This window comes from Rhamphochromis longiceps, linkage group LG20, assembly GCF_057381845.1.
Source record: "Rhamphochromis longiceps isolate RC_006_pf linkage group LG20, R_longiceps_female_GT1.1, whole genome shotgun sequence".
In the NCBI taxonomy this organism is placed as follows: Eukaryota; Metazoa; Chordata; class Actinopteri; order Cichliformes; family Cichlidae; genus Rhamphochromis; species Rhamphochromis longiceps.
In genome coordinates, this window is record NC_140576.1 from 26697122 (window position 1) to 26719943 (window position 22822).

A 22822-nucleotide genomic window follows, 5' to 3' on the forward strand; every position below is an offset into this window, starting at 1 on the left:
CCTCCAGTGGTGGATCTCAATTATGTGAGTTCTAATAAGAAAACATAAACAAAAAGAAACAAAAAGATGTGGAGATTTTAGACCAGAGTGCTTTCACTTCATTTGTAACTTTGTAATTTTGCTTTACCACATTTCACAGGAAAATGTAATAAAAAAAAAATCCTTTAAAAATACTGTACTACTACTGCTGCTTTTACTTAGTGACCTTAGTTTTGCTTCCACCTCTGCCACAAAGGTGTTTGTAGTAGTAAAAAAAGAGTTGGACAGCACATAAAAACTGTCTGCAACCAAGGTCTGACAAATCATGTGTAACGAAAAAAAAAATCAACACAACTGTTTAATCCCAAGATAAAGACCACACAAGCAGGCGTAGTTTCATGCTGGCCATAGCAGAAAGAATCCCTAAATTACAGCTGCTCTCTGGGAGAATGCTGCACAGTTTATACTCTGCAAGTGGTAATTACCATAAGAAAAGTGTGTATTGTATGATAAGATGGTAATAATGGAAACTTTAAACACTTGTTTTCCACTTTATTTACATTAAAGTAGACTCAAAACAAACATAAACATCCCCAAAGATAACTCTGTAACACCAGCAAGCCTCTGGAGAAACCTCCCTTCTCCAGAGGAAGTTGCAGCTGGCACCGATTAGATGTTAAACGGTAGGCAAGTTGCCCTTATGTGTAAAGCAGGACAGTCAATCATGCAGACGGACACACACACACACACACACACACACACACACACACACACACACACACACACACACACACACACACACACACACACACTTCTGCCTATTATAAAATGGCACCTGTGGTGATGACAGACGGATTATTGCTTAAGAAAAGGTTTACTTCCAAGCAGAGGGTGTTAGGCAAAGGTGACCGTGTTAAGATATTTGGGTATAAAAATTCCAGGTGCCACCAGTCATTCTTTCAAATTACCTAATATGTTGTCTTTTAAAGAAAGTTTTAATTCCTGTTAATTTCCTTGCTGATAGTTGAATGGCTTTGTTGGCTGGCTGAGCTGCTGAGCATAGTGATTGGAAACAGAGGGAGGCTGGTATGAAACGCAGAGAGCTGCAGAACTGCTAGTGCAAACTTCTGTTGTGTTCAGTCAAAGCCGGCCTAACTGTTTCTAGTCCTAATGGTGCGCTAAGGGCCTGCTGCTGCAGGTTAGCAGTGACAGCACAGAGTAGCACTAACCTTCTCATCTCAGCTATAGTACTAACCAACTGTTTAAACAGTAACTTACAGAAGCTAGCAGACAGTTCATCTAGAGCTCTTCCCCATCATAACACCGTCTACATCAGGATGAGATGAACAAAGAGAAACGTCCTGCAAAACTGCGAAGGCCTCAATAGCTTTTTCGATCACAGCTTAACTGAGAAGGCTCCACTCTGGCTGCGTCCTTCTATCTGTGGCACAAAGTCACGCATGGACCGAAATGCTTTCTGTGAATGTTTCAAGCAATCTCAGGTTGATAACCCTGAGCTTAAACAAAGAAATGGTATTTCCTCCAGGTGACAAATAATATTGTATTTCCTCTGCTGATTCCAAATAATAGCCACAGAGAAGGAACTGGAAATGTTGGTTCTTAAACAGTAAATTCCATTGTTTAAGCAGCTTCCTGTGGGTCTCAGCACATCCCGTCAGTCAACATTAGACTCTCCAGTTACAGATGAGAGCATTTAACTCTACATTATCCAGTAATACAAGGAGGGGCTGTCTGAGAGAGGTTAACATCGGGTGGGATGCAAGAGACAAAACTAATCAAATACTCCTGCTCTCAGTGATGTGCTTCACTTGACTCTCTCGGTGTGATAAAGTAGCTGCAATCTCCAGCTATTACACATCCATTACCCTGCCCAGTTAATGACAGCTGATACAGAAGACTTGATAGTAGTGATATTAAACATGGATCTCACATTTTTGTTCTCATGGGAACTGAATGCATACACACGATTTCTGTCGCTCCTTTATAGCCATATGAACATACAGAGACAGAAAGGAAGTGCTTTTAGGGTCATCTGCACATGTTCACCACTAGCAGCCCTGCAATCAGAGTGCCAGGGATGGAGAGGAAAAAACAACAATCACAGATAGGTCTGCCATACAGCTATGGACTGGTCCTCTGCCATCTCCTCCTATAATTACCTCCATAACCAGCCACACCCAGAACTCCTTTTATGTTACTCCCACTGTAACATCCTGCTTTCAATGGGACCATGGAGAACCCGAGTGTCAGCATCATATTCAGCAAAATAACACCATCTGGGCAGTGACACAATGTTAAAGTGAGAAAACTCAGTCTGTCTTCCTTATATCTGTTTTCATATATATATATTTTGTTGGCCAATTAAAAAGCAAGAGTCACGACTGCACAAAAGTTAAAAGTTACACTAACTTTGCTAACAACAATAAGCAAAAACTGTGTTTGTGTTTTGCTGCATATTTTTTGAATAACACATTTTTTAAATGCAAAAAAAAAAGGGGGGGGGGGGGGAGGACAGAGCGGCTTGAATGGCAATGAAATCATTGTATTTATTAATCTGACAATTATTTTGTCAAACATGAAAAATGACAAACATTAAAAAATGCCTCTCAGAGGGGACTTGGTGCCTCCACAGTGTAGCGTTTACACATTGTTCAGTTCTGGGAGGAGACACGCAAGGATTGCATCAAGAAGGGCACCCAGCATGAAAATATGCCATAACATGTGGCAGCTCCTCGTGAATAAAGAAGCAGCCGAAAGTATTTATGACCTTTTTTCCCCTTTCTCTGCAAAATTTAAAAAAACATAACAAAAAAACCTTCTTATGAAAAGAACAATCAATCGGTACGGTCATCGCAAACAAACTCAACTCTCCTTAACCAAGGAAACACTGTCGCATAACTTGGTCACCTTACTTTGGTGTGGTATGGCAGGTCGTCACAGTTTAGTTAGCCACTCTTTACATGATTCATTTTCACAACTTGATGCCTTCTAACTGTATGCTGTCCTTCTCTGTAGTTCCTAAATGCTAGATTGGAGCATTTCAGGAAGCCAGTCAGACCCATCTGGGCTAAATGTTTGACACTTCTCCTCTATGCAGTATTATTTTGTATTTGTATTATATGAAAAAGTCATTTTTTAAAAAGTTAGCAGCACATAGTTAATAGTAAGCTTTGTTTTTTGTCAAGGTAGTTTAATATGCAGAACCCAGTCCTGACCCAGTTGTCCTGCGTTGTGCTGCTGAGTCAGAGTCAGCAGAGCATGATAGGAGAATGGGTTTGAAGGAAGAGTCACAGTCAAAGACACGCAAAAACACACAAGCGCACACAGCAAAGCGAACAGAGGCAGTATGTTCCACTCCAGTGCGCTGCATCTGTTCATTGCTAAATATAACCAGAGGAACCCAGGCCTACTCTTCCCTTTGCTCTGTGTTACAGGCTGAGCAGGACAAAGGATGAAGAAAGAATGAAAAAAAAACATGCACAAGGAGGCGAATCAAAGGTTTATTCAGCTATGAAAACTAAAAGAAAGACTAGAAACCTGAGGTTTGAGACAAGGGTCGATCTTAAATGATGTGGGCACGATCCAAGATAAACAGCCAAAAATATTTTAACACAGACTAAACACGGACAGATTTTCCTGTCAAATACTGGAACACCAAACTCAACACACTCCAGATGGCAGGATCTCTATTCTTATCCCTCGAGTTCATTTGTAATGTGAAGGAAAAACATTTCTTTGTGCCACGTTTCTACAAAAAAAAAAAAAAAAAAAAAAAAAATGCACACAAAGCAACTATTTTAATACACCATTGTATCTGTTTTCCTCCCATGGGCAACATATGTTAAAAAAAAGATGCTTTGGGCCAGTTGAATCCTCCCTGATGCTGATAGAGAGCATCAGGCTACAGCTGTCGGTATGCAAGCGTGCCATCAGTTCTAACTGGCTGCTTCTGTTAAATGTCATTGCCTGCCTGGTCATGACACACACAAAGGGCCCCTCTGTCATTAATGTCCCCTCTTTCACAGGAGCCAATGACCACGGGCAATGAGACAGGGAAGAGATACGTGTCCCACCTCCTCTTTTAATTCCCCCGCCTGTCGACTGCTGCAGCAGTCTGGAGCACATCACACCAGAGGGATGAACATTTCATCACCAGCCAGTATATGATGAAACACAATAAAACACAAGACAAGAAATTACCACATTAGGCTTGAATTATGGTTTATATGTATTTAGATGAAGGAGTGGAAAATGGGAAGCTTCTCCGCCCAGTGTAATAACCACTAATTTGTACCTTGAGGGCTGTAATTGAAGGGACTGCTTGTGCTGTTGATCCAGCACACAAACAAACCAGTGAAGTTCGCTCGAAGGGGAGAAGAGGAGACGGGACATCCAAAAAACTCTCTGCTATGTTAAACTAAGTAATAATGAATTTACCATATATGAAGCCCTACTTTTACAAAGATACCCTTCCTAACTTAGGGGTTATCCATCAAATATACAGGGCTCTGTATAGCTGAAAAACATGAGGACCCACAGGGAGATTCATTAAATTATAACCGTCATGTGAATTTCCTCACTTTGTAATGCAATGGCTACCAGGATTTTGTGCTGAGAGGTGGCAGTATCTCAGAAATGCCAGCTGTGCAAGTTTGTCAGAGGATTTAGCTAATATACTGAAAAAACAGTACTCCCAACCAGAAAGTGAGCAGGAATTACAGGATATAAAGTGGGTTCAATAAACCTTCTTGCAGACCGATAAGGGACAACAAAAAAAAGCAAGAATGTTTCACTTACAGATGAACACACAAACACACATAACACACATCAGACTGATACCTGGGGATCAGCAGCTGAGATAAGATTAAAGCCTGAGTCAGATCTAAAGTCCTTAGATCTGAGCAGCCAGTGTGGTTATTATGATGCTGAAAACCTTCACAGGTGCATTTCAGTCCTGGCTATTCAAAGAGAATCATCCTCAACACACAACACAAGCTCTCTTTCCTTAAAAAGAAGACACAAGAAAACAACGGGAAGACAGACGAGACAGTATGAAAACATTATGTTTAGAGAAAAGAACTCGAAGAGACAATCAGTCAATCAAACGGTGCAGCAGAGCGTGAACAGAAAAAAAATCGGATGATCTGTTGTAGGATGCTGCCTCCCAAACTCATGCACCGCTTCTGGCTTTTGGTGATGCAATGTGATTTATTGGTTGGTTAAATCTAAGCATCCCCATGGGTGACAATTTAACAGATGGTCCAGAGAACAGAAGAGCTTGTCCCGTTTTGTAAGCGCAGTGTAGAAAACATGCAAAAATGGACAGACTTCAACCCAAAAAGATAAAAAAGACTCTTACAAACAAGAGACAAAATAATGAAGACAAAAAAATTGGAAGATTTACCACATGATGCACAAAAAGATGGCATTTTAAGCAACACAAGAACCTATGTCAAGTAAGGTTTTCTCTGCACATAAACCATCGGTGCTGAACTGCTTCAGACTAAAAGTGAATATATGTCTGTGTATAATGGTAGACTGCAGTCCTTCATACATCACTGACCATCAAACCATCAATTCCCCGACCTTCAGACTATAAGAAATCACAGATTCTCCTTCACAGCTGGACAGCACAAAAAAGGCTGGATCAGAGGGCCTTTAAAGACATGAAGAGGCAGTGTTTGCGGGGTTCATCATGCTGCCGTACCAAGCGAGTGGCGATGTGGACCCGTGAGCCTAAAGATGGGAAGTCTTCTGCAATGGAAATTATTAATATAAAACTTAATATTTCAGCTATTTTTAAAGCTATTTGTTGCTTTTTTCAGTCATATAAGAGAGCAAATCAGTTTTGGACTCACATTAAATAAAACAAGATCTTAACAACATGTGAAAGCGATTAAAGTTGACTTAAAAGTAAGAAAGGGGGGGTCAAAAAACACAATAAAATCATAAGTTTTTCATTTAGAAATTTAACCACATATTACATCAGTCTGTTGAGATCACTACAATGAGATTAAGCACTGCTTCCCAATCACTTCTGCTTCTGTTAAGTTTAACTGCGAATGCTTTAAGTGCTTTAATACGACGTAGTGTTTGATGTGATATAATGTGTCAAGTACTTGTGCTATTGAGCTCTCTTTTAATGAGGCTGCTGGTAATGGGTGACTGCATATCAACACTTATAATATCAACCAAAAGTAGGAGCAGTATTCATGAAGGAATCTGTTTTTTTTTTAAAAATAGGTTTTCAGATGTTTTCAGATTATAGTGAAGAACATTCTTGGGTGTCTTTTGTCATTACTTCCATTGTGGGTGTATTGTAGTCAAGGCTATTGTCACATGAATGTTTAAACCTAATTTGTAATCCCTTCCTTCCCACATACTTTACGTTAATATGACAAGAAGGGCCATGACAATAAGACTGGACCATTTCCAGTGCTTACTCAGGCATATTCAAGTCAGTGGTGTGTTCAAGATATAATACAAGGAAGGATGTGTTTTAATTGTCGCCAAACATAGTTAAGACCTTGTGGCTTTTTAACAGCTTTTCCTGTTGAAAACATGCACGACAAGCTACATATGGATAATGAAGCTGTCATTTTGTGTGGCGTGTGATTGCACTGTGCGGTTATTGCTGACCAGTTTGTTCAGTGTTTCATTTTGAGTGCTGCTTTCATCATTTGCAATGTTTCCAGTTGCATCTTTGATTGTGCAACTCTTTCCTCTTTTCCATGCTTCTCCAAAGACTTTGAGGTTTCTTTTTATAGACAAAAGTTACAACTATTAACTTTGCTAATGTATCTTATGAAACTATGTTCCCAATTAAATCAAAAGATGAAAAAGACTTAAAAGGGAATTAAAGAAAGAACCCTCAGAGTTGAACAACCTGTCTGGTGGAAATCCTCTATGTAAATTGTTACATTTTATATATGTATTCTTATTTCACCATGACAGCTGTGCAAACTTCATCTGCCGCAAAGTCACGCTAGAGACATAGCCTTTGAGTTTGTCGAATTAAAATAAGAAATGTATATATTAACGTGTCAGACATCTTCAACTTACCTAAGAAAGTCTGTTTGTGTTCAGTTTGATAGCAAAGTTATTTTCTGTTTGAATGTCAGGCGACAGCTTTATCTGAGAAAGTCCAGGTTTCATTTTTGTCATAACTGCAGACAGAGAAGGATCTTTAATCACCGAAATCATAACTGTGACACACCCAAGTGCTTCTATTTTTATCGTAGGAATTAAACTCTTCAGTTCAGCTTTGCTATTCTTCACTAAAACTGTTACATGGCATTAAAACAATTGTTAAAGGTAGGGCAAAGCTCGATTTAAACAAAAGTAACTTAAAAATCCATTTTAAATCCACCTGTACGACAAACACTTGATCATTTTTTTAAAAGGGTTGCAAAAAAACATCTGTACTAGCAGAAATAGAAAGGTTGAAACCCTGTATTCATTTAGTCATGCATGCAAACTTTAATAATCAGCACAGAAAATCCTTTGCTTACACCTTACACTACTGAGAGCCACAGTATTATACACTTATTAAACCATACATCTACAGGCCAGTGGACACTCTTTCAAGGATGAGGATGTACACATCCTGGACAGAGAGCAACGAGTGTGAGCAGCGAGTCAGGGAGGCCATTTACGTGAAAAGGGAAAGACCACGTCTGAATCGTGGAGGGGGCTTAAGGGTACATCTTTCGCCATCTTACAATGCTGCGATTGCAGCCATTCCCCAAGTCTCTGTGAATGGTACTCGTGTCCACTGATCAGTGGTCTTTGATCAATGGTCATGAGAATTTCCATGTTAATGATCAAGGAACTGACCTCCCAGCCCATTGTTCATTCAGTGGTGCTAGTTTCATTTATTGTGCAAATGTAATGTTTATAAGATTGGGGAAACCTGCAGTCAGCTGAAGAAGTCACGTGGATGAGTGACGAAATGTTTCCCCCACTGAAAACGCTACGTCTAGATGAACACAATCAACCTTTTGGGATTTAATCATGCAGTATTATATTATATTATACCATATTATATTATATTGTACTTAATTTAAAGACGTGCCAAACTTCTTTTTCTTCCGCCATTCTGCAAATGTACAAGAATTGCTAACTTTAGGACTGAAGAACTAAATGTTCAGTGTATTAAATGTACAATTGGAGGACAGAAATAGATCTTTCTAATCTAGAAAGCTATATGGATTATGCTTTAATTAGTCCTATCCTCTATGCAACCAGCTCAGAACAAAGTATTTCTACTCTCTGTATGCCCAGCTCCCCCATGGGCACACCTCACCCCTGAGCACAGCCAGATGCTGCCAAATTGTGATGAACAGCTGCAGCCCAAGGTCAGTCCTTCCCTTGTACAGGCAGAAGCATGCAAACAGTCCCAGAAGGTGTCATGGATCTGTTTTATCTTAAAAGAACAGCAGGAACCGATATTTAGCTTTTATCATCGTATAATGTCTTCTGCTGAGAGTTTTAAAAATATCCCCCCTCCGTGTCTGCTCCTTATTTTAAAACAGTTATCTGAGGATATTTTGGTCAGACTGTGGCATTTGCAGTGATGTTCAACTGATTAAACGGACTAAGCTACCATATATAACCTCACACAGAAGCTCTATATTGAGAACAGAAGTAAACATAAAAGAGTACAACATTATTTTTCTTCTGCAAACTTAATAAGATTCGAGCCAGCTTCAGGTCAGGTTTATAAAGGCAGTGTAACAAAAGAAGAGACACAGAGTGAGTTACACAAGCTGATGTTCAAAGTAAGTTTAGCTGACAATGACAGCTGGTAAAAGTGCTTCCATCAATTAACTCACTTTGACAAGGAGTCTAAATTTACAATACAGTGCTTCAGAACAGCTGTAAGAAAAACAGCACGTGGTCTGATATCTGGACGCATGCGTCAGATTGTAGTAAATTTGTACAATATTCTCCCTCAGTCCTCTCAGGCCAGAGGACTGAGGGAGAATATTGTAGTGATCATGACCCAAAACATGGACCAATGAAACACTGTGCAAACAGAAACAAATAAAGACAGATAAGAAGCAGACTGACTTTGACCACGATGATTGCACATAAAACGTGTCACAAAGCAGAATGTCTGGTTAATATTTTGAAACCAAACAGTAATACCTGGAATTGACTGACCATTAGCAACTCTGAAGCATGGCTATGTCAAGAAAAACACTTGCCTAACTAATGCAGTCGGCCATATGTTTTTCTTTCATTATTTCTCTGTCACTCTTTCGTGAAGCTACCAAAGATGTGTCCCTGCAGCACAAATCAGATTTATTGTTGTGGCCTTCCTTTCCTTCCTACTGTGACTAACTCAGACCACCACAGACGGAACTGTCTTCAAGCATCACAACAGTAATGAGAATATCAGATGGAGGAAGCCAGTTCCTGCAAAGCTTTGATGTAGATAAGGTGTCCTTCCACCCGTTACAAGTCACAAATATATGACTGGGAATAGAGTGGAAAATGTGAACACTGGGACCCACACACAGATGCACAGAGTTCATAAAGGTGTTTGAACCTTCTTCTCCACCTGTTCAAAGCTGTCAGGGCAATGGTCTGACAGGGCAAAAAGTCAGGGAACAAGATCATGGGAAAAGCAGGCTGGGTCTTCTGCACTTCCAAGATCAAAGTCAGCTCTGCTTACTGACTCCAGTCATTGTGTATTAGGTTGGGTTTAGGTGTAACATCGAGAAGAGAAACCTTTCCTTTGAGTTTACACGCCTGTAAGCCACAACACCCGCGTGACTAAAAACAATGATTACACTTCTGTCTTGTGCTCCAGTGTGCGCTGTAAGCTTCAAATAATGATTAAAACTCAACTGTGTAACACAAAGCAGTATTACAGAGAAAATATTTTTTTTTAATTGAGTTTTGCAGCTGACATTTAATTCGAATTAGCAGCCCTAGGAATGTAAAAATAAGCACTACTATGTCCCTACTATGCCAATATGTATATGTATATGCCATGCATATATGCATTATTTTATTGCAATGTTTTGGATTCAGCGTTATCATAGATGAATTTAGCACTAAGGTGCCCTACTTGTGTCAATTTTATTTCTATAGCACATTTAAACGCAACAAATTTGAGAGAAAACCATAGAAACCAGTTGTTTTGTTTATATAAATATGTGTTATTTGAAATGATGCTGTTCAGAAATTATGCAAAAACAACAGTGAATAAGAAAATTCTCCAGAATAAATCCACATGGTGCCAGCGTGCTCACAAAGTCTTTATTTATGATCCAAATAAGGTAATGTCATTAAAAAAAAGATAATGCAATTTTGATTGTCACTTTAAGAGACTGAGGTTAGCACAAATGTTTGCTAAGCCAAACAAAAGCCTGGACTCTGTGTACCAAAGCAGAATTAACAAGCTCAGCTTGCTGATGATGTTCCAGGAAAAGTATTTCATGTCAAAATTACTCACATGTTACCCAGAAATGATATATCATTGTAATAAAAGTTTGTGCACTGGTGTCAATTAACACAAACTTTCTGTTTTAATTTGTTTCAATAAAACAGGTGTTGATTCTGTGATAGAGAAACAGACATTAGAGGGAATTTCCAAATCGGTTTCCAAGGCAAGTTAACCTCTTACAGCATGAACTCACCAACCCTGTAAATCATTACATTTCAACAAGCAGGGCGGCCAGAGGATGAGTTGTAGAACAACAGCTTAATGTGTGTTACATACAGGAACATGTGCCCTTTCAGATTAAATGTGAACATTAAAGCCAGGATATGAGATGATGGTATAACTTGTTTTATATGCTGCAAAAACCTTAAAAGGTTGGGTTAGCCTCTCAAGCACTCACAAGCAATCCGAGTCCCTGGTGACTGACACACTAGAAGTACTGAAAGGATAAGGAGCAGAACAAAAAGCCTCTCCCTCAGTTCACATAATAAAAATAATGGTACATTTGTAGCAGTGTCTTATTTTACAAACAATCAAATGAGCGCTTTACTGAAATATTTTCATCTCAGCATGATGTTCTGCCCAGCTGATATAGAAACCTAGCTGATGACAGAGGAGCTTGAAGAAAATTAGAATGCTTCACACAGTATATGCAATTTGTTTCTTATATAAGGTGTAATTACTGTGCCTGAAAAACCACAACAAAACCAAAGAAACTTGCTAAAAGTAGAACTGTGATTCACGTGTATAAAAAAAGAGCTCTAATCGTACTTGATTCACTCCAGATGTATGATTGAGGAGCGAAGCTTAAATGTCAATTAATATCCAGTGTATGAGACTCTTGCGGTGAACATGCAGATGTGTGCTTGATTGACTGTAGAGGATCGTGTATGAGCGCCACTGCATGTGCAGGGACTGCCTGAAAGGGAAAATCTAGTGGAAAGACCTTAAAACTTCATCAGTGTGTTTATTTCCCTGGATCACCTGCTTTCAAGCAGCCAATCAGAGCAAAGATAGACTACGTCAGTAGCATTGAGAGGAAAAACCTTTCAGCAGTAATGTAAAATAGGTTGTTCTGACTGGCTACTGCACCAGTTTACTTAAAACACACAGTACATAAATCTAAGCACCTCCACTGAAACTGAATCCATCCTGCTCACAGCTTCAGAGCCGTTTGCTGAGTTTGCTGAGTCATAGTCACGTTCTTAACTCAATGAAGTGATGCCTAACAAGGGACTATTTCATACACATGTGCAGCACATAGTTTATTTACCAGTTGATCAGCACTTTTCGCTCTAAATGAGTATTTTCTTGTGATACTATTTAAAATCTAAAAACCTCTTATTTTGCTACTTGTGTCACCAGGCTGAAAAAGTGAATATTTGTGTGCACTATAATGTTTGCAGGCTATGGCAGGACAAATCAAAGACATTCGTGTGCTGAGTATATTCTTCGGACAGCTCTTCTTCACGAAATTCCCAGAAGACGCACAGCCCTACAGGCAAACGTCAAGGAACAAAAGTTTCTGTAGAAACCAAAAACAATAGATTACTTAAAAGAGCGTATCCATATTACCAAATACCTGCACCACTTCCCTGTTTCAACCCAACTGTACTCAGGAAGAAAAAAGCAATATAAATCCAATCTATCTAAACAGGTCTTATAACACCCACTCTATTTATCAGTGATGATTCAAATTGCAAAATGTCCAGTGCAAACAAGGCTTATTTGGCTTTTTTACACATTTAGTGCATCTGGTATCATGTTTAGTGTATATAATACATTGCTTACACCTGAAGGCCTTTCAACCTTACACCGAATCATACTCTGCTTCCATGGAGCTCAAAAAAAATGACTAAGCACTCCAAGATGTTTATGTGTATCATAAAGAATTGCTGACACTGAAAACACTATTTAAATATTGTAGCTGAACACTACATGTTGATGTTTGCAGGTGCTTATTTAGCCACATGACCAAAAAGGGCCCGTATTTGCCATTTAGCTCTGTTTTTTGATGGTTTCACATACTAGTTATTGTGAAATAAGATTTTATATATATTCAGATAGATAATAGCATATGAGAGGTACTCCAGAAAACAGCACAGTAACAAAGGAGAAAAAAGACAGCAACACAGAGAGAAATAAATAACCTCAGCTGAGTTCAAACTCCTATACTGATCAAGTATTACTGGTAATGTGCATGTCTGTATGCAGATGAAGGTGAAATAATGATCTCAAAAAAGATAATGTCAGTTTTAGATTAAGTAAAACTATCAGAAGCACAGGCGTGGCCTCTAAATGGGGACAAACCACAAACATAGAGTCTGCAGTTGGTCCTGAAATATAAACCATTTGAAATTATGAAGAAATATGTCATTTCTAAGTAACAATAATAGATAAACCAATTTAAAAATAGATATTCAAAATTTGATTTATTTTTTCTGATTCCAAATTTACTTGCACATTTACATGTGTTCACCCTGGTGTTATCATTCGTGTTCTTTATTTTACGACTGGGTTTCATTTTTTCTTGTCTCGAAACTACTAAGACATTATATGTAAACATTTCTGCAACAAAAAACATTTTTCCTTTTAGTTTGGGCTGAAATTTGTCTCTCTTTTTTTTTTTTTTTCATAATTGTGACTAAAAAGCCTGTAAAAGATTTGCTTAGAGATCGTGGAGTAACACACTGGTGCAGAGAATTTCCATGTTGAAGCTTCAAGTTCACCATCTTGTTTTCTGAGGTCTGAAAAGACCACATTTTTGAGAAAATGAATTGTTAAGCTATCAGCCAGTGTGCTTGGTTCATGATCTATGGATGTATTGTCTGCTAATCAGTTCTAAGCAGCAAATAAAATAAAATGACCAACACTGGAGACGTTTGCTCTTTGTGCATTTGTTCACACTGCAAACCATTTTTCTTTAAACTTTTTTTGATCAGATGGATAAATTAAATTAAAAATCCTCCAAAAGTTGCCGATTTCTTCTTTAGAGTTAACCAACCTAACATGTGGTACTACATCTGACTCACTTTTTATAGCCAACCTCAATCGGCCATTTAATTTATTTATTTTATTGGCTTCATTTCTCAGTCTTTGAAGTTGCTGTTTGAAGAAACAGGAAAGTGATGAGTTTTGTTTTTTTTTTGTTAGACATTTAGCTGAATGCATTTTGCAAATCTACATACAGTAACACACTGCCCGCAATGCTTTTTCTGTGTGCAATGATAAGCAAGAGTAAATCAGTGAGCACTTTTTACACCCAGAAGGCTCTTCATGCTTGTTACAGCTTTGCTGTGGAGGAGTATCTCTTCATGAACCTAATGACATGAATTTACCCTTCTTTATCACCACGGCATTCCTTTCAAGCTGAGGTCATTGGAAACAAATGAAGCACATTTTTTATGATGAGAACTGCACAGTCTGAAAAGCTGTCACTTTATCAACCATACACTTGGATATGTTTTTTTCTACACAGCATTTTCTTATGAAAGCTGGTTGTAGATGTCAAAAAGCTCCTGTTATTCCAAGCACTGAAAATAAATTCAGTGATCACAGAAATCACCGAATGGATCTTCACTCAAATTACACTCAAGGTCATATTTGTCATTTTACAAGCACTTTTCAATTTTCAAAGCATAACCTTCATTCACACTACATAATTGTTGCTAATGATTAGCTGAATAGTATTCCCCTCAAACTTGGAAAGTCATTAACATATAATTCTTGATGCTGATAAATTTTGCATGCTCAAAATGTACCATGCGAGCTTACCAAGCAGGACTGTCAAAATAACTGATACTCAGACACTAGTTTACATTTTACCACTGAGAAGGTTCACCTTCAAACACAAAAAATTTACTGATATGGTCCTGAGACTTATGAAGTGAAACAACATGGCCATACTTTAATATACTGACAGCAGTTCAGCTTAAAATACATTAAATGATTTTTTAAGAAAATATCTGGTTGATTCATTGATAGTGCGATAAGTATTACTCCTCATGCCAAAATATAACACTAACATCAGTAAATTGCCTTCTGTAAAGTTAAATATCAAAACACAAGCAAAGAATAAGCAAAGCACGAATTATACATCTGACACTGTATGTCAGGTTTTGTATGGTTTGATATATGCAAAAATAATGTACACCCGACAAGCCACTTTTGCAAGGCTAAAGAGTACAAAGAATGAATGTCTTTGCCTGAGAGAGCATCACATCCACAGCACTGGTTTTTTCTTGTAACCCTTCTGGCCTGCACTCCATCCTAACCTCATTGTTACGACACCTGAGGCAAAGTCTGTGAATTGCACAGCCATTTGTTCAAGCTTGAATGACACAAGCTGCTTATGTGCTCCTTGTATAGTTCCTTCACTGGTGCGCTGCCTTTATTAACATTCATCAAGTAAAACTGCAGCATATAAACCATAAAAAAGCATACAGTATGAGTCACAAGAAAGTACGGCTATATTTACACTTATTTTGAAGACATCCACAGTAACATTTCTTATAATGTCAAAATCTTATTCTGTGCACACAAAAAAAGCATAAGTGTGAAAAGACAGGAACACACAAAACATCTTAGAGGCCTCACTGCTGTCTAAAACAGCTGTCTAAAACAGAGCTCTTAAAGAGAAGGCGATTAAGGAAAGGAAAGGAAAAAGCAGAAGGAACAGAGCCCCTGACAAGCCTTTCAAGGATATACTTACATGTAGTCGGTTGCTTTTAATCAAGACTGACAAAGTCTTCGTCCTTAAAAAATGCAAGGAACTTGCATTCTGGAATAAGCCTGTAAGGGAAGAGCTCTGCGTCTGCAAACACTGTCATGATGCCTGTAAGCCTTTTTAACCACACATAAAAGATAGTGTAACCTTTAAATCACAGTCAGTTTTAAACATAGAATTTAAAGGCAAGCTACAATTAAATCCAGTTTTGCTAAGTATACTTTCTATTTGTTTCCCCATATAATCTATTTATAACAGATGGATGCAGCCATATCACACATTTATTTGTGAATACAGTTTTGAAGCCAGTCTTCATTTTTAGAGCTAGAAGTAATTATTTGGATAAGAGGCGGGTTGATCCATCATAAGCTAATACTAGTGAGGTAAGTTGAATCCATAAACTGTATGGACTGCACAGACACATACATTTGCTTATTAATTAATTATAAATAGAATATTACACTTATTGTACCAGGTAAACCTAGAAACACACTATTGGTCTGTCTATGTGAGGACCATCAACAACACATCAAATGGCACCAACCGCTCTGAAATCATCACATACAAAAGGCAGGACCCATAGGCTTCACGCTGTACTACTTTACTGACATTTATCAGCATGCGCCTCAGTATGAGGTCCAGTAAAGGTCAATGGTTGTCCCTCAACATCTGAAATAGAAACGGCAAAAACAGCAAAAATGCTTTTTTTGGGACCGTCACAATCGGTCAATGTCAGAAAAGCTTGTTGCAAATGGGAGTTTTAATGCAGTGTTTGTTTAACATAGTGAAGACTAAATCTGACAAGGTAGGTTAGGTTTAGATCGGCAAAGGTATAGTCAAAAATGTAAGTAAGTGACTAAAGAAAACTGTCCCAGCAAGGAGTCAAATTCTTATCTTCTGTTTGAAGGTCATATGATCGCCTCTCGATGTTGACTTGTAGGTTATTCTTCTTCCCCGTGTTGAAAGGAGGTAACTTAACCGTGGTGAGAAAGGGTTCCTGACTATGCATCAGTTTAAAACTAGTCTGGAGAGAGAATGCGTTGTAACAACACAGTCAAGAGGTCGAGTCCAGTGACTCAACATAGCTGACGTGACATCCAGCAGAACCACGAATCATCCAAAGTGGTCACGCCCATCATCAGGCGACTTTTAACCCTTAGTACAAAAAGTTGTGAATTTTATAGAAACTCACAAACTTATGCACTTGAACAGGGGTCTATTTCTGTACTATTGTGTGGACCCAAACTAAAGTTTGCATTTGAATAACTGCAATTTTCTTTTGAGCATCAAAAATCTGAGTGGAAGTAACAGAAATCTGACCAAAAAAGAATGAACTATATCAAATAAGTTTTCATCACTGTCTGAGTATATAATGTTATGAATAAATAAAGTGAATGTCCTCAACCATGTGATGTTTGACTGGCTTTTATCATTTGGTTGTGCCCACTTCTGCTGCAATGGTTTGAAAAGCACCCAGCTAGAAAAGTTGTGCCTGAAGCTATTTATCTAGATGTGCACAACTTCTAAAATTTGCATAACGCAACACTGGATTGGCTCATATTTCATTATAAGAACATTTAAATAAAGAACTGAACAACATATATCTTTAATAGTGTTTTATTGCCACTGAAGAAAATATGAAAATGGAAACATTATGTGTTTAGCATATAGAAATGAGTAAACTCAATCAAAGCAGCCAGGTGTGCTCCCAAATGGGAATTATGATTAACTGGTGAGTCTGGTGATACTAAATGTACACACAGGTAGCTGTTAGTGACTGTTTGTAAGGACAGATGCTTACTATCACAATCGTTTAAGGACTACACAGATAATCTTGTTAATAACTATACCACACTGCATCCAAGGACTGAGCAGGGTGATGACAGAAAGCAAGAGAAGGTCTAAAGGACTAACTAAAAAGGTAAAAAACTTAAAATTTTATGTGTAAAAGTCTAGCCAGTGTCATCAGAATGTTCCATTAAGAGCTCATCTCCACCTCCCAGGAATGCCTGGCATCTAGCAGACTGGCCTGATTCCCCTCTGTCTGGCTAAGGTTCAACACAAGATCTAAGGGGAGTAAGGGCTACTTGAGATCAGACAGCCTGACACCTGGCCCAGACCCTCTCATGATCATAAACCCCCAGACTCTTGGCTGCTGGAGGGCATCGTGGTTCTCTTAAAAGACAAATAATTCAACTGTTGAGAAGACTGTTCACACCCAAACAGTTTCATTCACTATCACTCTTGTTAGTCTAGTATTACTAAATGACCTGATATAGAACTGTTGCGCTTTTACAGACACTAAAAGATGTCAGGCTATTATAATTGCCTCTATTTAACCAGGAAGTCCCATTGAGAGCAAATCTCCTTTACAAGGGAGACCTGGCCAAGGTAGCAGCCATTCAAGCTCAAAACACAGTGACAACAAAACCTTTCATCACTGAGCTGGATTCAACCGATGATAACAGAGAAGAGCTGCGTAAGTAGGTCACAGTCATAAGATGTCTCAAAGAACTCCTTCTTTGGACTTTAACCTGAAAGTTATGCCACATCAGAAAACTATTTTATTCGCCTGACCTTTGTAAGTATCACTGTTGTTAAAACATCTGAAGTAACCACAGCCCTCTGGAAGGGCTAAAAAGGAAAGTATGGGCCAATTGCCTCGGAGTGTTTTCCTTTATGGTTTACTTTGTTTTTATTTCGGGTTGAATGAGCTGGAGGTTTTCAGAGGGGAGAGGTGCGGAGCAAACATTCAACATGAGGTGAAAGAGGCAGATGGATACAGTTGTTGTAAATACCAAAGGAGTAAAGTTATTGTGATCTGGCAGAGTTAGCAGCTGTAGCTGTGATACTAGACGCTTTGCAGTTTGGTTACTTTGAAGCCTGTTGTACTTATAAGCCACAATTTACATTTACTGGGCACACCCTCTCTGCCTTATAACCATAAAAAGAATTATCAATCCAAAGATAAAGTTTACAGTTATTTACTGTCAATAGTCATTAGACACATATGATAACTATCTTATTTTCCTTTTTAAAATTTTTTTTTTTACCACTTTGTTCTGGGTAAATAAAGTAAGTAAAAAACAAACTAACTAAAGAAAACCAAAACAAATCACCCTTTTTAAAAATCTTTCTGACCTCTATTGAACAGGTTTTTTAACATGTTATTTGCTGAGTATTCTACAGCTTTTTTTTTAAAGCGTCAGGCATCAAGATCTCACAAGTTTAATATTCCACACTCTCTGCAGGAATGCTCAGGTTTATTTCAGGTGTTTTTTTTGTGCATTCCTCTGAGGGAGCGACACACCTGTGGGCACCGTCTACTTGCACATGCTGATTGTGTTTCCACCTACAGTACCGAGGTGATGTGGTCTCGTGTAATACGACCCACAGCTTTCTGGAATGAAAAGCAGAGAGATCTGATCTGTCTCAACGGCCTGTCATCTGGTCTGGGACAACTTGGATCGCTATCCCTTACCGGTTCTGCATGGGAGCCCAGTGGACTGCCAGGCACAATGAAAGCCTTGTGAGCTACTCGGATAATCAAAGACTATCCCCCTCCTTTAATTAAGAGACAAGGAGAATCTGCTGACTAATGCAAGAAACTAATGACAGATGGGCCAAGATATCCTTTATGTCTATGCGTTGAGTGTTTCCATAGGAGTTAAGAATAATTAGAAAACTATTGGATCACTGTGGATATTAAAAATGTCCCATGATGCAAACATGCTCTGATTATGTGTCAAACAAATGCCAGTTCTGCAAACACAGAGCGGCATTAGTGCTGAGCTCTTGTCCCTGAGGTCGAGACTTCAGTTTCAGAGGTGAAACATTCACTGTGGAGCCACTAATGGACATACAGTACAAAGATGCTACACTGACACTACCCACAGTTATATAACACAGTTAATGATTTCCCCAGAGAGGAGGCACTGCAAGCTTTGTTAAACAGTGAATGTTTGGAAAGAGACGCTCGGAATAAAAATATCACAATAAAATCTGATTTTTAAATAGTTTTGGGGGGTGGGGGGGGGGGGGGGTGTTCCGAATATTGCAGCTTCCAAAATAACCTTATCCAATAACAAACAAAGAAACAAGTTCAAGTTTAACTTTGAGGCCTCAGGACTGTCTCACATGTTCTACTCCTTAGAAAATCTAAAATAAATAAACAAATAAAGAGACAAGATTTAGAATTAGTGGCAGCCCTAGAAACAGGAACATTTTAAAGTGTTGGAGTATTATAGGTGGTCTAATCTGTGACGCTCCAAGTCTGACCCAGAGTGGCTTTAGCAATATTAGACAAATGGGGGCAGGATGACTGTCAGGGCAGCTTCATGTCAAATCCAGTGAAGACTCCAGGCTGCTGAGGAGGGATGAGCAGCAGAAGCAGCAGCAGCATCAGCAGCTCTCCTCTGCCCTAATTCACTCACATCCCCATTTTGTTACTGTATATGAGCTTTTTGCACCACAGCTGTACAACAGCCACCACTGGCTTTCATCAGCTGCTTTGTATGTGTACATTAGTCACTCTCCCACACACCTGTCATACGCACGCGCGTGCATGCATGTATGCAAACATGCATCACTTTTTTTAAATGGCTGACTTACCTTGGCGCACAGTTTTCAATCTTACGGGACCTTTGCAGCAACTGATCACAGTAAAAATGTCATACAGAGGTAATCCAGACACAGACAGCCCCTCGACTTCCAAGAGCAGTTCTCCTTCGCTAAGTTTGCCGTCCTGATAAAGCACAGCATCCTCTTTAACTTGCCCGATGTATGGAAACTCTCCATTCTCAGCTCCGCCGCGCAGCTCTACATTCAGCTCCCCGTACGCGTCCCGGATGACCGCGCACTCGTTTACTTTGGTGATCCAGTGGTTCTTCCTCTGAATGACTTTTGACATGGTGATTCAGGTCCAAACCAAACCCGTTAGATCCGAGGAACGGTGCAAAAATCATCCGATTCACAGCCCTGAAACTGTCCCAGAAAGAAAACTTTAGTGTGTTTGCGTCCAATCTGGAGAATTTTCACTCTTCTCCTGAGCCAAGACATCCTCCTGCCAGTGCATGTAAATATCACAGTGTCTCAAAATCCAGATGGTTGTTGCTTCTGATGTTGTTTCCGCATCTTTCACAACAGCACACGCTCTGATTCCTCGCAGTGGGATCTAATCCGCTCTCAGATTGTCAGCTTTACATTCAAAGACTCTTCTCCTCATTCATCGTTTAATTCTGCCCCCTTCCTTTAACTATTTGGCACTTTTTAAACTTTCTACTAAGAATAAAAATGTTTATGTTCACCTATCCCGTGAGCAGGTTGAGCTTTTCACACAAACCAGCGGCGCCTTTAAGCAGGTATAACACGACAATTCATCTCATTTGCTCCTGGGGCTGGGGATCGACAACTAGTGGAAGGGGGCGCATGCGTCCAGCTGCTACTCCACGAGGAAAAATCCTACCCGGCCCACACCTACCGGGTCCTAAGCTCCTCCCCGCCTGCCGGCCCGCAAACGGATTACAACGATCTCTGCGTCTAATCCCCCGCGAGATCCAGCCTGTTGTCTTTATTCACAAATAAAGGAAACACACAGTGGGGGCCGATTCTCTCTGAACACGAAAGTGCTGCATGTTTATTAGCGCTCTTGGTTCAAAGTCCAAAACCGGAAGTTATGTAACACATCATGAACCATAAACGGGTAAATTCAGTCACACCTTGGCTGTTAACTGGTGTTTCAATGCAGTACAAACTCAAGTTAAAACTGTACTTTACATTCAGTGGTGTCGCCTTAAGTTGTTAAAGAGTTCTGAAACACGAAAGATCCGCGTATAGTTAAATAAAATCGCCGCAGGAAACCACAAACAAACAACAAAAAGATTAATAAACGGTAAGTAAATGCCTTGACTTAAGAAAAAAAACTACTTGAGTATAATGTTATAGAACAATTATAGTTGGCATAGACTGACATTAACGAGTCACAGAAAAGAAAACTGGAAAAATGTATGATCAGCACAATTCAGTAAAACTTTATACATAGTAAAGAATTTAATGTGTTTTAGCATGTAATATTTAATGTGTTAACCAAACATATAAATCACAATCTGTAAAGTTAAACTAGATTATTAGTGGAGAAAACCAAATCCAGTGTTATTCTACATTTTTTACTCTACTAAAAAAATACATACAAAATATATAATTTTCAGCACTTATGATCTCAGAGGTAGATACATGTATTACTTTATGTCCCAGACAGCAAGCAGTTGCTGCTTATTAAGAATGTTACCCTTTTGTTGAGTTGGTGGTATAAACACTGTGGCTTGCAGGAATGTGCGAACCTGTGGAGGATGCTGCTTGGTCACCAGTTCCAAGAACAATTCATAACATGCATTTTGGAAGTAAAAACCTAAAGTAGCAGTTTCATGAAAATCCTTGAAACAGATTCACAAGAGAGTACCAGAGCAACTTCCACCATGTTCCTGTCAACTTCAAAGAGAGGAAGTCACTCAAAAGAATCAAAGAGAGTTTGGATCTCGCCACCAAACTCAGGCAGACTTAACTGTCTCACAAGCTTGTTGCCTAATCTTTGCAAGTGAAACAAGATATTTAAGTTAATGAGTCTTTTTTTTTTTATTAACCTCACAAATAATTTTGTCTTTACTGTTGGGGGGAAAGTTTTTTTTTTTCATTTTCTGCTTCCTTTGACCAAACAAAATGTGATTTTTGACATTTAAACAGAGTCCCAGTCAATGGACTGCAGTGTCCACATTCACATTACCTAGAGCAATGCTGTGGTTTCTGCAGTTTGGAAAAAAAGAGGAGGGATCAGGTGAGAAACACATGGCACAGCAAGGGAAAAACAGGCTCTCTGTGTTTCCTGCCTCTTCAGATAAAGTACAGTAACTGGCACTCTACCACTGTGAGGGCAGTGGCCTGGATAGCAGTGCATGAAAGGCAGCTTTCCATCCCATTTCATCTTACTGGTGAGTGCTGGGAGACTTCATGGTGAGGCAACAGTGACACTTTTTACCTCTCCTGTTTATCTCATAAAGTGTTCGTTTCAAATGACCAGGAAATGGCATCAATCCTTTTCTTTTAAGATCTAAATTTACTTGATTTATAAATGTTTTTACGTGTTTTACTATCATTTCCTCTGTGTGTTGCAAAGTGGGCTCATTTGTGATGGTCACACATCACATGACGTCAGGGCCGGCCCGTGGCATAGGCCGTATCCGGTTGTTCAGTGATGACGCGACGAATCCTACTTCCGGGTCTAAAGTAGTCTGCGTTTAATATGGCTTTTGTGTTGTTAACATGTTTAATGTCATGTATTTTCTTCTATTTGATCTCAAAAAGCTCCTAAAACAGTCAGTGATCCCTGTTGACCTCCCTCGGCTTTTATTACCGCTAATCATTTATTGAAGCTCAGTTTTTAAAACCTTAGGAAGTAACTACAGCACAGCCCATGCAGCAGTATATGAATGACTAACCTCGTATTGTGGATGGATTATCTCAGTTGTTCTCCTGGCTGAAGTTTGGTCCTTTTACAGCATCCTGCCATGCGATTACATTTGTTCCTGACCACCGAGAACACTCACGATAACTTTTATCGAGTGGAAAAAAAGTTAGCTTGTTTATATTAT

The 22822-nt window shown here is 39.0% G+C and overlaps 1 protein-coding gene across 10 annotated transcripts in view; it reads right to left on the reverse strand.

Moving 5' to 3' along the window:
- LOC146645479 (membrane-associated guanylate kinase, WW and PDZ domain-containing protein 1-like) overlaps nucleotides 1–20612 on the reverse strand; it is an 88356-nt gene extending 67744 nt beyond the window's left edge. For 6 of the 10 annotated variants that reach the window (XM_085394847.1, XM_085394845.1, XM_085394843.1 and 3 more), the window contains exon 1: nucleotides 19791–20609. In XM_085394847.1, coding sequence (XP_085250973.1) covers nucleotides 19791–20088 — 298 coding nt within the window. In that variant the 5' untranslated portion in view covers nucleotides 20089–20609. Of the gene's footprint in view, nucleotides 1–19790 lie in introns of all 10 variants that reach the window. The other 4 variants (XM_085394846.1, XM_085394844.1, XM_085394842.1 and 1 more) reach the window with 3 other exon arrangements.
- Nucleotides 20613–22822: the final 2210 nt, after the last annotated feature.